The 14321-nt window shown below is 36.3% G+C and overlaps 1 protein-coding gene across 1 annotated transcript in view; it reads left to right on the top strand.

Annotated features, from left to right (window-relative positions):
- The window catches only part of trpn1 (transient receptor potential cation channel, subfamily N, member 1), a 52360-nt gene extending 38778 nt beyond the window's left edge, over positions 1-13582 (top strand). The window contains exons 17-29 of the mRNA XM_016240893.1: positions 631-831; positions 901-999; positions 2382-2588; positions 4333-4434; positions 4504-4602; positions 4702-4854; positions 6083-6190; positions 6256-6453; positions 7641-7847; positions 8328-8785; positions 10796-11682; positions 12257-12403; positions 13219-13582. Of these exons, the coding sequence (XP_016096379.1) occupies positions 631-831; positions 901-999; positions 2382-2588; positions 4333-4434; positions 4504-4602; positions 4702-4854; positions 6083-6190; positions 6256-6453; positions 7641-7847; positions 8328-8785; positions 10796-11682; positions 12257-12403; positions 13219-13352 (3000 nt within the window). The 3' untranslated portion in view covers positions 13353-13582. The remainder of the gene's footprint in view (positions 1-630; positions 832-900; positions 1000-2381; positions 2589-4332; positions 4435-4503; positions 4603-4701; positions 4855-6082; positions 6191-6255; positions 6454-7640; positions 7848-8327; positions 8786-10795; positions 11683-12256; positions 12404-13218) is intronic.
- Positions 13583-14321: the final 739 nt, after the last annotated feature.

Here is a 14321-nt window from a genome sequence, read left to right as displayed (position 1 = left end):
ATTTAATTATTTAATTATAATAAAATATTAAAATATTTTTATTTTCTATATATATATATATATATATATATATATATATATATATATATTTGTTTAATACAAAATATTTAATTATTGTAGTATTTTAGGACAGTTATTTTACAGTAATTGTCATATTAATTTACCATAATATTGTATGTACATGCTACTCCAAGAAACATGTTTTAGAAATAACAGTATGTATTTGCTAGACAAATTATAGAAACTCACTTAGAAATAGCTATTAAATTTCACAATTACAAAGAAGTAACATTGTATTAAACGTGAAATTTCGAAAGTATAGTAAAAAAAAAAAAAAAAGTATTTTCTTCTAAAAGCTACTCCAATAATCTTTGTTTTATTTACAACAACAACAAAAAAATCACTTTTTACCAAAATCATTGTTTTCTTGTTTACATAATACTAAACAACACGCACGATTCTTTTCAATGTTGAAGAATTTATTTTAATGAAAAAAAACATATTTTGTGACATAATAATGTTTGAGTCTTTCAGTTGTAGGTTTTTTTTATGGATCTGAAACTCTGAATCTGTATCCCGAAGAAGCGCTTCAGAAATAAAAAATTGTGGATTTATATGAAATCTCATCAGGAGGGGAAGGCCGCCATTCATCTGGCTGCAGAACAAGGTCATCAAGACATCGTGGACATCCTGCTGGCCCATAAGGCCTTTGTGAACACCAAGACCAAACTGGGCCTGACGCCTCTGCACCTCAGCGCTCAGAACGGCTCGGCGCAGCTCGTCAGGCTACTGGTGGAGACCCATCAGGCCAGTGTTGATGCTCTCTCTCTGGTAAGAACTGAAAGCTCTGTGCAGATGTGATAACCCAGAGAAATGAAACTGAGCGGCTCGTTTTCACAGAGAAAGCAGACGCCTCTGCATCTGGCAGCCATCAGCGGACAGCTGGACGTTTGCAGCAGCCTGTTAAACCTGAAAGCTGACATAACTGCTACAGATATTGTGAGTGGAATGAGACAGAAACACAGACACTTGCAATAAATAATATATTGTGTTATTCTTCATTTGTGAATTCAGATTACATCTCAAATCCACCATGATGCAACTTCAAAAATTGACTTGCCAGCAAAGTGAAACCACTTTGTGAATTTGTTTGCCATCTATCAATTATGTATTTCCTTTATTTAAACTAAATTAAATACGAATAGTAAACTTAATACAACTGATATATAATTGAAATAACTCCCAAGTGATTTTTACATGTATCTAAATAATAATCTCTTTAACTGATCCAAATTCAATATAACACAGTCAAATATAAAAATATATAATAATACACAACTTTTGTACAAATATATTTATACAGATATAATTTAATTTATATTATATTGTATATACATGATAAAACGTAACACAATAAATAACATTAAACCTATAACATTATTTGTTGCCATTAGTTAACATGAACTAATGAACAATACCTGCAGCATTTATTAATCTAGCTAATGTGAATTTCAGCATTTACTAATACCTTTTTAAAATCACAAGTTATATTTGTTAATCGTTAATTCACTGTGAACTAGCATGTGAAAATCAATGAACAGTTGTTTTTTATTAAGTAACATTAAGATTAAGATTAATACATGTTGGAAAAAATATATATATATTGGTAGTTGGTAGTTCTTTTTAGATAATGCATTAACTAATGTGAACGAATGAGACCTTAATGTGAAGTGATACCAAAATAAACCTTAAAATATTTTAATAAAACTTCCTATAATAAAACCTGTTTATGAAACGTTTGAGGTAAAATACGATAAATTATTTTCTATATTTTCTTTCAGTATAAGTCGGAGATGTCATCTTTATAGCTGACAGAACCTTGATAATAATAATAATAATCCTGCCGTTTTGTGTTATTGTACAATAAAATGTTAAAATATTGAACTTGAAACAAGTCATCTAATAAGTGACAAAGCCAAGTTTATTCTACAACTTCTTAAAATTCTGCATAAAGACACATTATTATATAAATATTTATACATTAATTCATAATTATTCATATTTTAATCAATTCACGATTGTATATTCATAATTTCACATTTAAATAGAGTATTTTTTCCTATTATAGTAATGTAAATGCAGCTTTTCGTGGTGTATATGCTATTCCAGATGCTGCTTTTGTGCTGCCTCTGCTGTCTAAAGGAAGTATAAGATATCTAATATATATTCTCAAAATATGCTTTACTATTTTAAGAAAATATTGCTTCTCGGATTCACTCAGTCCTGTTTTTCCACTGCCCACTTCTCTTTATAACTGACAGAATCCTGACAATAATAACAGTGATTCTGCCATCGTGGCTCATCTAGAGTGTTTGTTTCAGCGCGGTCAGACTCCTCTTCATCTGGCGGCGGAGAACGATCACTCGGAGGTGGTGAAGCTGTTTCTGAGGCAGCGGCCTGAATTAGCCATGCTAGCTAACATGGAGGGAGCGACCTGCACACACATGGCTGCGGCTAAAGGCAGCGTAGCCGTCATTAAAGAACTGCTGCTGTTTAATCAAGGAGGACCGGTCACACTCAACAACAAGGTCAGGACGTCAAAGGTCATTTCATGCTTTATTATTTTAGTATCATTAATATACTGTTATTAATATTTTAAAGATTATTTTTATGATTTCATTTCTGATTTTAGTTAGTTTTAGAAACTTGGAACAAAATTTTTTTTTTTTTTAGTTTTTATTAATGTCGTTTTTAATGTGAATATATCTATATAGTTTTTTTTACTTAATTTTAATTAGAAACCGTATATTCCCATAAGTTTAAATATTTCATATTAGTTACAGTAAACAAGAATGGGAATTAGATATTTATATTAACCATCAATCATGTTTTTTTTTTATTCAATTTGATTTCAGTTTTAGATATTGTAAATACTTTAAATAAAAATGAGAAATGTTACCTTGGGAAGTGGCTGGAAAAACAAACAAAAATATATATAATTTGATCACACACACACACACACACACACATGGTCCGTGGCCTTCCGTCCGATTGCCACCAGAGGTCGCTCTCCCATTATACTGACTCTCACACCACACAGACTGTTACACATCACCCTGGACTGCTTTTCCCATCATCCATTGCCCTGATTGCACACAGCTGTAACCAATCACACGCTCACCTGAAAGCTGTTACACACACACACTATATAACACCCACTCAGATCCTGCTCAAGTTGCCGAGTATTGTTTAGCATTTATCACTCTTCTAGCGGTAGCTACTTTACGGAGCCAGTTCTTGGTCTAGTTCATAGTTCAGTCTAGTCCAGGCAGGGGCTACCAGAGTCCAAACGGCAAGACGATAGGGCAATCTGAAATAACACAGGCAAAGATCTTCACACAGGAAAACAGGCAAGACTAGACTGAACTATGAACTAGACCGGGAACTGGCTCTGTAAAATCGCTACCGCTAGAAGAGTGATAAATGCTAAATTTATATTATATATTACTCTGCGACTTCAGCAAGAGCTGAGTGGGTGTTATATAGTGTGTGTAATTAGCTTTCAGGTGAGCATGTGATTGGTTACAGCTGTGTGCAATTAGTGCAATGGATGATGGGAAATGCAGTCCAGGGTGATGTGAGCCGGTGTGTGACACACACACACACACATATATATATATATATATATATATATATATATATATATATATGCACATCCTTTATATATGAATGAATGTTTTTTTTCATGGTTATATTTTTTTCTGCTTACCTATTGTAGATTCAGTCTTCCCAGCCTGGTGCAGGTCTACAATTTTGTTTCTGGTGTCCTTTGACAGCTCTTTGGTCTTGGCCATGGTGGAGTTTGGAGTGTGACTGTTTGAGGTTGTGGACAGGTGTCTTTTATACTGATAATGAGTTCAAACAGATGCCATTAATACAGGTAATGAGTGGAGGACAGAGGAGCCTCTTAAAGAAGAAGTTACAGGTCTGTGAGGGCCAGAAATCTTGCTTGTTTGTAGGTGACCAAATACTTATTTTACCGAGGACTTTACCAATTAATTCTTTAAAAATCCTACAATGTGATTTTCTGGATTTTTTTTCTCATTTTGTCTCTCATAGTTGAGGTATACCTATGATGAAAATTACAGGCCTCTCTCATCTTTTTAAGTGGGAGAACTTGCACAATTGGTGGCTGACTAAATACTTTTTTGCCCCACTGTATATAGTGTTTATTAATTTTATTTCAGTTTTGTTAAGTTCATGAAGCTAAATTAAAATGAGAAATGTTGTATGTAATACCCTGTATATCTTCTGCTCTTTCTAACTCTGCAGGCTAACGGTTTGTGTCCGCTGCATTTGGCTGCTGCTGGCGGTCATACGGAGGTGGTGAAAGTTCTTCTGGATGCTGGAGCATCAGTGACAGAGGAGGACGCCGTAAGTTAGACAGACAAAATATGACGAACATTTTAACATGATCATTTCTAAGACCTTTGACCCTTTCAGGAGGGCATGACGGCCATACATTTGGCTGCCAAGAATGGACACACTCATATTCTGGAGGTGCTGAAAGGCAGCGTTTCGCTGAAGATCCAGAGCTCCAAGGTGCTGCATGTGAACACATGACCTCTGCTTATAAAGGTTAAGCAGAACAAAACTGTGCTGTAATGATTCAGTGAACCGTGTGTGTGTGTGTGTGTGTAGACGGGTTTAACGGCTCTGCACGTGGCAGCCTGTTTCGGACAAGTGGACTTTATGAGAGAGATCCTGACTAAAGTTCCAGCTACAATACGCAGTGAATTCCCCACCAACAGCAGCGGCAAAGACGACGTAAAGAGACAACAGCCGTTAGCTGAGGTGATGCCAGTTTCACTCAGAGTTACACTGCAGAACATAGCTATTAGCAAATAAGGCATTTTTAATTAGATTTCTTCATTTGGGGGATTCTTGCTTTGCAATGAAGCTTTACATTTTTTTGTGTATTTTGTTTTCGCTGGGAATCAAACCCACGAGTGTTGTTATTGTCATTCTAATAAATCTGATTAATTTGTACAGTTTTTTTTTTTTTTTGAATAAAGAAAAAGGGAAAAGGTTATTGAACTTACTGAAATTTAAAATCCTTTTTTTTTTTAATCTAAATAAATGCATCTCTACAAAATTCTGAGTAGGCTTTATGCTCCAAATTCTGTATATCATAAAATAATAGAAACAAATATTATTATAAAAATGTATATTTACTTATGTTTATATTATATATTTCTAATTATTGATATTTTATAAATCAATCCATGATTATATATTTATCATTTAATGTTTAAAATATTAATTTCAAATTTTTTTCATTATTTCAAATGTTTGTGTTTTGAGCATACACAAGGTACAGAGTAAAAATAGAAATATAACTCATAATTGAGTTGCACCGCTAACATTTTATAGAGTAAATGTTATAGTTCATTTTAAATAAATTGTATAACTGCTCTAAATTCTGTATAAAGACCCAGTGCAGCAGTAAAATATTATAAAATGTATTTTATATTAAAAAATACTATTTTGTAATTATTATTTATTATTTTGTAATAATTATTCATAATATAATTCATCAATTTGTAATTAAATATATTTAAAATATATAACATAATTAAATATATAATACGTGTAATATAAATAGGGTTGCAAAAAGGGGGTAAATTTCTAGTAAATTTTGGAAACATTCCAGTAATTTTGAAAGCTTTCCAGGAATTTTTGGAAAGTTTCTGGAAATTTACCGGAAATATTCCACCCCTTTGCAACCCTAAATATAAGTAATATATTACATATTACATATTTATAATTTTATATTTAAAACATTAAATTCATAATATTATTTCTACAATATTATTTCCTGTGCACAGTAAATGCATTTGTCACCTCCATACAGCATTAAACAGTCTTGTGTAAAGAATATTCAAGATACATTCTCTCAAAATAAGTCTTGATATCTTAAGGTAATTTGCTTTTACAGACACAAAAGCCACAATGTACATATAGTGATGATTATGAATCATCAGTGCATGATTTATGATTGTTTGTGTGTGTGTGTGTTCAGTCAGGTTACACTCCTCTACACCTGGCGGCTCAGTCCGGTCATGAGAATGTAGTTCGCCTGTTGCTGAATTCTCCTGGGGTTCAGGCCGATGCAGAAACAAACATTCAGGCAAGAGATCAGAAGCACTGCTGTGGGGTTTGAGCGCGGTACTGACCGTCCGTCATGTGTTTCAGGGCTCCAGTCCTCTGCACCTGGCGGCTCAGAGCGGACACACGGCTGTGGTCGGGCTGCTGATCAGCCGCTCTGGATCTCTGCTGCACCTGACCGACAAACGCGGATGTACCTGTCTGCATCTGGCCGCTGCAAACGGACACGTGGCCATGGTGAGAGTCCTGCTGGGACAGGGAGCGGAGATCAACCACACGGACACGGTGAGAAGAAACCTGACATGTAAAGAACAATCACACATGATTATCTCAGATGTTTCTCATAGACAGCAATGAGGTTAAATGGTGAGTGAATGCTTGTGTTGGAAAAAGACCCTTGTAATCTCAAATGTGTCTCCTTTAGAGTTTCAGAAGAGACCTCAATAGTGTCTCAAACTATGTTCAGATTTCCTTTGCTGTTTTTGATAACTATAATAACTATTGAATAACTATAATTATAATGTTAATAGTTTTTTACACAAAATAAAAAAAATAATGTGGATTTTCTACCCTCATTCTGAACCTCTCTCATGCCGTGTTTACACCGGACGCGAGCGGCGCGACAAAATACTATAGAAATCATTCTAATCAGTGATGTTGTCTACACTGGATGTGGCACAATAAAATTGTAATTTCCAGACAAAGCGTTATTAAATAATCTACTTACGGTTGATGCAGCTGCTGTCAAAACTAGTACCGCTTCATCTTTCAACAAATGTTTCTTTGTTAACTCTCCATGACACTGTGCCTCGATTACAAAACAACATGCTCCGAAGTCTGAACAATCCTCAGACACGATCCGGGATGCCATTAAAAATAAACTATCCACTTGTTCCTTACGCTGGGATCCTTCTGATATCCGTACAAAGACACGAATGAGCTGTTTAATACAAGCGCGTCAAAGCAAACGTTCTTTCACTGCATTTGTCCTGACGACAGACTCAAGCGCGTGGACTGTGTCAGAAAGTGAACGCACATCTGTATCCAGTGTGGACAAGATGGCAGCAGTGATTGTAATTTCTATTTGTTTTTGACACGGCACTCGCATTCAGAGTGCTCAAGTGTCCACCGTTAGCGGCTGAATGCCAGTGGGTGGGGCCTATGTCGACGTGTCGCTCTTGGGGCGGTGTTTATGCAAACCACTGTGCCCAGGTGACATCACCTTGTCCCTCAGATCCAAAACGAGCCGTTTTCTGAGGGTTATTACATAAATGCTTTTTTATTGATGATGAGGACATTTTAAGTTATGGAACTTGCAGGATGTATTAGGCAACCAAAGACCTCCTGTATTAAAAGATCAAGGGAAATTTGCTTTCTCATGTCATGACCCCTTTAAATAAAGCTGAAATAAAATATATATATTAAATGAAAAAAAAGCAGCAAAGCAGTTGTATGTTTGGTCTGTGTTTCAGAGTGGCTGGACGGCGCTGCATTACGCGGCTAAAGCCGGCTGTCTGGAGGTGGTGTCATTCCTGGTGGAGAGCGGAGCGTCGGCGTGTGTCGAATGTCATGCCGGATGGACGCCGCTGCAGTACGCGGCTCAGGAAAACCACGAGGAAACCGTCATCTTCCTGCTGAGACGAGAGAAGAACACACTCCGACTGCTGGATGACAAGAAGGTCAGGCTCACTGATACACTGTGTGAAACACTGATACACATCACATTTATTAAAACTTGTTCATGTGAAGGTTGTTTTAAGTCCACCTAAATTAAAAGTCGTAATATTTTTTAATGTTCTGTAACAGTTTAGGCTTAAATGATGACACAAATTTCATTGTTTTTTTTGTTTGTTTTTTTCTTAAAGTCAAGTTTTGTAATTTTGTCTCGGAGGTAGTTAGTTTGAAGTTAGATTAGTTTGTGGCTTGGAACTCTTTATTGAAGAATTCTGAATGTGTTTTTACAGTATTTTCATTTTTACATAACTGTTTTTCTGTAGGTTTAGTTTGATACAGCTTTATTGTTTGTTTAATATGATGGCAGGGTTGATGCTTTCATTTCATTCTTAATGAGCAGATGAGACTCACAGCCTTGTTCTACTGAAAATAAACCAATTCAAAGTGGATCTTTTAGCATGTTTTGTTTTGCGTTTTGTCTGTAGTTTGTGTTCAATCTGATGGTGTGTGGTCGGATGAATGATAATGTGGCTCTGGAGGAGTTGGTTCTTCATTCTCCGGCTCCTCTGGACACGTGCGTCCGTCTGTCGCGAGCTCTTACTCTGGCCGCGCTCAGAGAGAAGGAGCGCTCCATCGACCTGCAGGCCGCTGCGCATCACTGTGAGCTCATGGCCTCTGACCTCCTGACCCTCGCCGCTTCAGCCGGGGGCCACGGTGCGGGCTCCATCCTCAGGGCTGTGGACCACCGGGGTGCCAGCGTGCTGGACTGCCTGATCGAGGGCCGGCAGAAGGGTGTGGTGTCCCATCCGGCGGTGCAGACGTACCTGACAGACGTGTGGCATGGAAGCCTGCAGTGGGATTCATGGAAGATCCTGCTGCTGTTCTTCTGTTTGCTGCTCTTCCCTCCGCTGTGGGTGGTGCTCTCACTGCCACTCAGACACAGGTACACTCTTACACCGTAAACTTCTCACCAAGGCTGCATTTATTTGATAAAAAAATAGTCAAAACAGTAATATTGGGAATATTATTACGATTGAAAATAACTGTCTTCTATGTGAATGTATAGTAGAATGTAATTTATTGCTGTGATCAAAGCTGAATTTTCAGCATCATTACTCCAGTCTTCAGTGTCACATGATCTTCAGAAATCATTCTAATATACTGATTTGCTGCTCAACAAACATTTATGATTATTATCAATGTTGAAAACAGTTGTGCTGTTTAATACCATGATTTGTTTCAGCAATATTTGTTGAATAGAAAGTTCGGGAACACTTTAGAGACCACTTTAGGGACCAATTCTCACTATTAACTACTTGCTTATTAGCATACCTATTAATAACATATTGGCTGTTTTTAGTACTTATAAAGCACATATTCTGCTTGACCATATTCTACATCCCTAATCCTACCAAATACCTAAATTTAACAACTACCTAACTAACTATTAATAAGCAGCAAATTCTGAGTTTATTGAGGCAAAAGTTGTAGTTAATGGTTTGTTAATACTGAGAACTGGACTTTAAAATAAAGTGTGACCGAAAGTTCAAAACAACACCATTTAGTTAAAATAGGGGAAAAAAAATTGTAACATTATAAATGTCTTTACTGTCATTTTTGGTCAATTGAATGTCCTTGTTGATTCATACACTAAAGCCTTGAAAAGTGTTACTTTAGTATTGTGTATTATTATAGTATTTGTTTTTTACATTTTCATTTCATTTAATTTAAATTTTAGTATAAATATTTTTTGTGCTTTTGTCTTTTTTATTACTTTTTTTTTATATTTCCATTTAGCTTAAAAATATTATTTTTGTTTTAGTTTCAGTAATTTTAGTTGCCAAGGCAACATTTCTAATTTTTCATCTAATATTTATATTTTATTTTATGTCAGTTCAATTTAGAATATTTATAAACTATTATAGTATTTATTCATATTTTAATAAATTAGCTTTTGTTTTATATTTTCAGGTTTCACTTTAATTTTAGCTTCATTTGTAGTAATTTTATGTGCTTTTGTCATTTTTCTTTTTTTTCATTTCTATTCAGCTTAAATTAATTTTTATTTCAACTTTAGTTTTAGTAATTTTAGTACTTCAGTATTTTTTTTTTCCAGTTAGTTGCCAAGGCAACATTTCTAATTTTATAAGTTTGTTTTGAATCTAACATTTGCATTTTTATTTTATCTTTATTTCAATTAGATCAAAAGTTTTTTAAAGTCTGCGTGAACTGGAAGTTGCTGCTGACTTCATTTCAGTATAGTGAGGTATTTCCAACTGAAATGGAATATTGAATAGAGGGAGGGGCTTTATTTTTGCGCTCCTCCTCTCATCTCTCACTCGCAGTAATCTAACGGTTGGAGGGGTGTGGTTAGGGATGTTCTGCCCAAGCCGTCAAATAGATGTATCAGAGAAGGGATGCCATTCCAGAGTGGAAGCAAATTATCAGATTACCATTACAAACATTTTTTCAGTGAATTAACTTGCACGGATAAATTGTTCACCTCAAGAATAGCAATGGGTGCTAACAAAAGAAATATTGTACATTTTGATTTCACTCGGACTTTAAAGCTGCAGTCCGTAACATTTTTTGTGTTCAAAATGTATATAATAAGCGAGTACACCATGAATCCTTTTTCCAAACCATGTTTTTGGCTTGTCCTGAATCACTATGGTACACCTATAATAAGTGTTCATATTCAGACTATTTTAGACTGGTTTGGGTAGGTACCGCTGTGGAGTATCCCAGTACCTGCGTGATTCGTCATAGACATAAACACAGAGAAGTAGCTCCGGCTACAATATTCTTCCACAAGATGCACACAGTTCTGTTAGCGCCAAAAGTTACGGACTGCAGAAACATAAATTCAGTCACATATCTCCAAACTTTATACTGCCAGTGTGTCTGACTTGAGGAGAAATGTGTGTAACTATTTGCTTTAATTTCCACTCAGCTTTAACACCATCCCAATCGTGAAGTTCATGAGTCACCTGGTGTCGCATGTCTTCCTGTTGGCTCTGTTCATCCTGACGATCGTGTATCCGCCCGTGAGTCCTCTGTCCGAGGGCCGTCTGGTGCCCGGCTGGTCTGAGTGTCTGTTGCTGATCTGGCTCTGTGGGATGCTGGTATCCGAGCTGACGTTTCCAGGTGAGCGCGTCGGATTAGCGTGGATTCGTCTTCTTCTCCTGGGCTTCTCCGCCGCGGCTCTGCTGTGCCACCTGCTGGCGGTCTTCACGCAATGGTGGCCGCCGTCGCACCTGCACTGCCTGTTCGCCCGAAACGTCCTGCTGGCCGTGGCGATGATGCTGGCGTTCATCCAGCTGCTGGAGTTCCTCACGTTCCATCACTTATTCGGCCCATGGGCCATAATCATCCGAGACCTGATGAAGGATCTGTGTCGGTTCGCTGTGATCCTCATGTTGTTCCACACCGCCTTCACGCTGAGTCTCACCGCTTTGTGTCAGCCGCTGTATCCTCAAGATTGGGACAACAGCAATGGTAATGTGACCATTCCGGATCCTTTAAACATGTCTGTGCTGCTTTTCTTCGCCCTGTTTGGTTTAACCGAACCGGATAAAATTCCCAACTTGGAGCGTTCGCCTCCCGCCACGGCCGTTTTGGCTAAAATGGTGTTTGGTGTGTATCTGGTGGTGACGTGCATCGTGTTGATCAACCTGCTCATCGCCATGATGAGCGACACGTACCAGCGCATCCAGGCTCAGTCCGACACAGAGTGGAAGTTTGGCCGCGCCGTTCTGATCCGCGATATGAGCCGCAAGTCTGGAGTTCCGTCTCCGTTCAACCTGTTCTACTCCATCAAGATTCTCTGCAAACGCGCAGGTAGGAGTTTATCTTTTTATATAGAGATCGTTTGCATGTTACTGTGGAAACTTGTGTCCAGCAAAGCAAAAAAAAAATTGTTTTTTTGCAATTGTGAGTTTGTATCTTGTGTTTTGCAAGTTATTAACTCATAACTGTGAGTTTACATCTCGGAATTCTGAGAAAAAATTTTTAGAATTGTAAGTTTACGATTTTGACTTTTTTCTTAGAAATATTAAGGTATCATTTCGACTTTTTTTCAGAATTCTGAGTTTACATCTTGCAGTTTTGAATTTTCTCTCAGAATTCTAAGTTTACATCCCACAATCCTGACTTTTTTTCCTCAGAATTTTTAATTTGCATCTCACAATTCTAAAGTTTTTTCTCAGAATTCTAAGTTTACGTATCACAATTTAGACTTTATTTCAGAATTCTGAGTTTACATCTTGCAGTTTTGTCTTTTCTCTCTGAATTTTAAGTTGACATCTCAAACAATTTAGATTTTTTTCTTAGAATTCTACATTTACATTTCACATTTTCAACTTTCTTTCTCCAAGTTTTACATCTCACAATTTCTTGTTCCCGTTGTGTTCAGGGAAGATCTGCTCTGTGGAGGGTCGTAATGTGATGAATGAGGATGAAGACACTGAAGGTTTGACAGGCTCTCGCTCTCTAGAGCTGCTGGCTCAAGCATCTGTCAGCTGTGTCAGAGGAAACAAGAGGACGCAGATCCTTCCCGAGGGCAAGTACACAATTTCACTGCCGCCTCTTCTTTGGTAGAAGATTCATTTATTTGGTCAATTTTAAACTAATTTTAGATTTTCTGTAAAAATTTTAGTTTTTCTATCAAATATAAAACAGAAAAAAAAACAATATAGTTGCTGTATTTTTTTATATTGTTGTAAGAAAAATATTGTTTAATTATTCTGTTTTATTTATTTATTGAAGTTTTATTGCTATTAAGATTTTGATTTCTACTTCGTTTACCATGAAAATAGCCTTTGCTGCATTAAAATAAATACATAATAAATAAATTATTATATTATACTCTTATAATATATTGTATATTATAAGTTGTAAATAAAGGTTAGTGGAGTACATTTTACAAGAAAATACTATTTCAGCCTTCTACTTCAAAATGTTCAGTTCAAAACTTGTAATAAAAATACTATGATAATTATTCTATTATCATTTATTTATTGAAGTTTTATTGTTATTATGATTATTTAAATTTCTACCACTATGAGTTTGCTATTGCTTTATTGAATTAATGACTGACTGAATGAATAAATTAACAAATGAATACATACATTCATGCGTAGATATATTATATTATATTATATTATATTATTCGTATTGTAATTCATCAATTCATGGTTAAATGTAATTAATATTTAGCAATATTATATTTATAATTTCATACTTAGTACAGTATAGTCCTGTGTACAGTAATTACATTTTATTTTATTTTTATATTATTTTAAGGGGAAAAAGAGAAAGAAATAATAGGATTTGTCATGTGTCAATCTCAAGCGGTCGTGTGGTGTCACTGTGCAGGCGGTCAGATGGCGATGTACATGTCTGGAGGACAGGTGCGCGTGGAGAACGTTGTGGATTGGCCGTCTGTGGTCCAGCAGTTTTTAGCCCAGCGCAGACAGAGGGACAGATCACCGCCGGAGAGAGACGAATGAATGACTGATGGTTTCACCATGACAGATGAATTTGCACTGCCTATGAACATCAGTCCACCTGAACCACCTGAGCCCACATCACTTCAACTTCCTGTTTAATTAACACCGTTAGCTTTAGCGCATCACAGCATGTTCCTTTATCTGATATTCACTCCTCACTAGTCACTTTAATCAAAGATGTAATTTACACTAGGAGTCAAATGTTTGGGGTCAGTAAGACTTTTGTAGTGTTTTTGAAAGAAGTCTCTTCCGCTCACCAAGTCACCATTTGTTTGATAAAAAAAACAGTAAAATTTTTCGTGGAGAACGTTGTGGATTGGCCGTCTGTGGTCCAGCAGTTTTTAGCCCAGCGCAGACAGAGGGACAGATCACCGCCGGAGAGAGACGAATGAATGACCGATGGTTTCACCATGACAGATGAATTTGCACTGCCTATGAACATCAGTCCACCTGAACCACCTGAGCCTACATCACTTCAACTTCCTGTTTAATTAACACCGTTAGCTTTAGCGTATCACAGCATGTTCCTTTATCTGATATTCACTCCTCACTAGTCACTTTAATCAAAGATGTAATTTACACTAGGAGTCAAATGTTACACAAATGTTTGGGGGCAGTAAGACTTTTGTAGTGTTTTTGAAAAGTCTCTTCCACTCACCAAGTCACCATTTGTTTGATTTAAAAAACAGTAAAATTTTAAAATATTATTACAATTTAAAATAACTGTTTTCTATGTAAAGATACTGTAAAATGTAATTGATTGTTGTGATGCAACGCTGAATTTTCAGCATCATTACTCCAGTCTTCAGTGTCACATGATCTTCAGAAATCATTCTAATATGCTGATGCGCTGCTCGAGAAACATTTCTGATTATTATCAATGTTGAAAACAGTTGTGCTGCCCAATATTTTTGTGGAAACTGTAATACACTATTTTCAGGATTCTTTGATAAATAGAAAGTTCAAAAG

This window comes from Sinocyclocheilus grahami, unplaced genomic scaffold (genome assembly GCF_001515645.1).
Source record: "Sinocyclocheilus grahami isolate Dianchi unplaced genomic scaffold, SAMN03320097.WGS_v1.1 scaffold603.1, whole genome shotgun sequence".
Classification (NCBI taxonomy): domain Eukaryota; kingdom Metazoa; phylum Chordata; class Actinopteri; order Cypriniformes; family Cyprinidae; genus Sinocyclocheilus; species Sinocyclocheilus grahami.
Note: the sequence above shows the minus strand (reverse complement) of the source record. Positions and strands in the feature narration are given on the sequence as shown.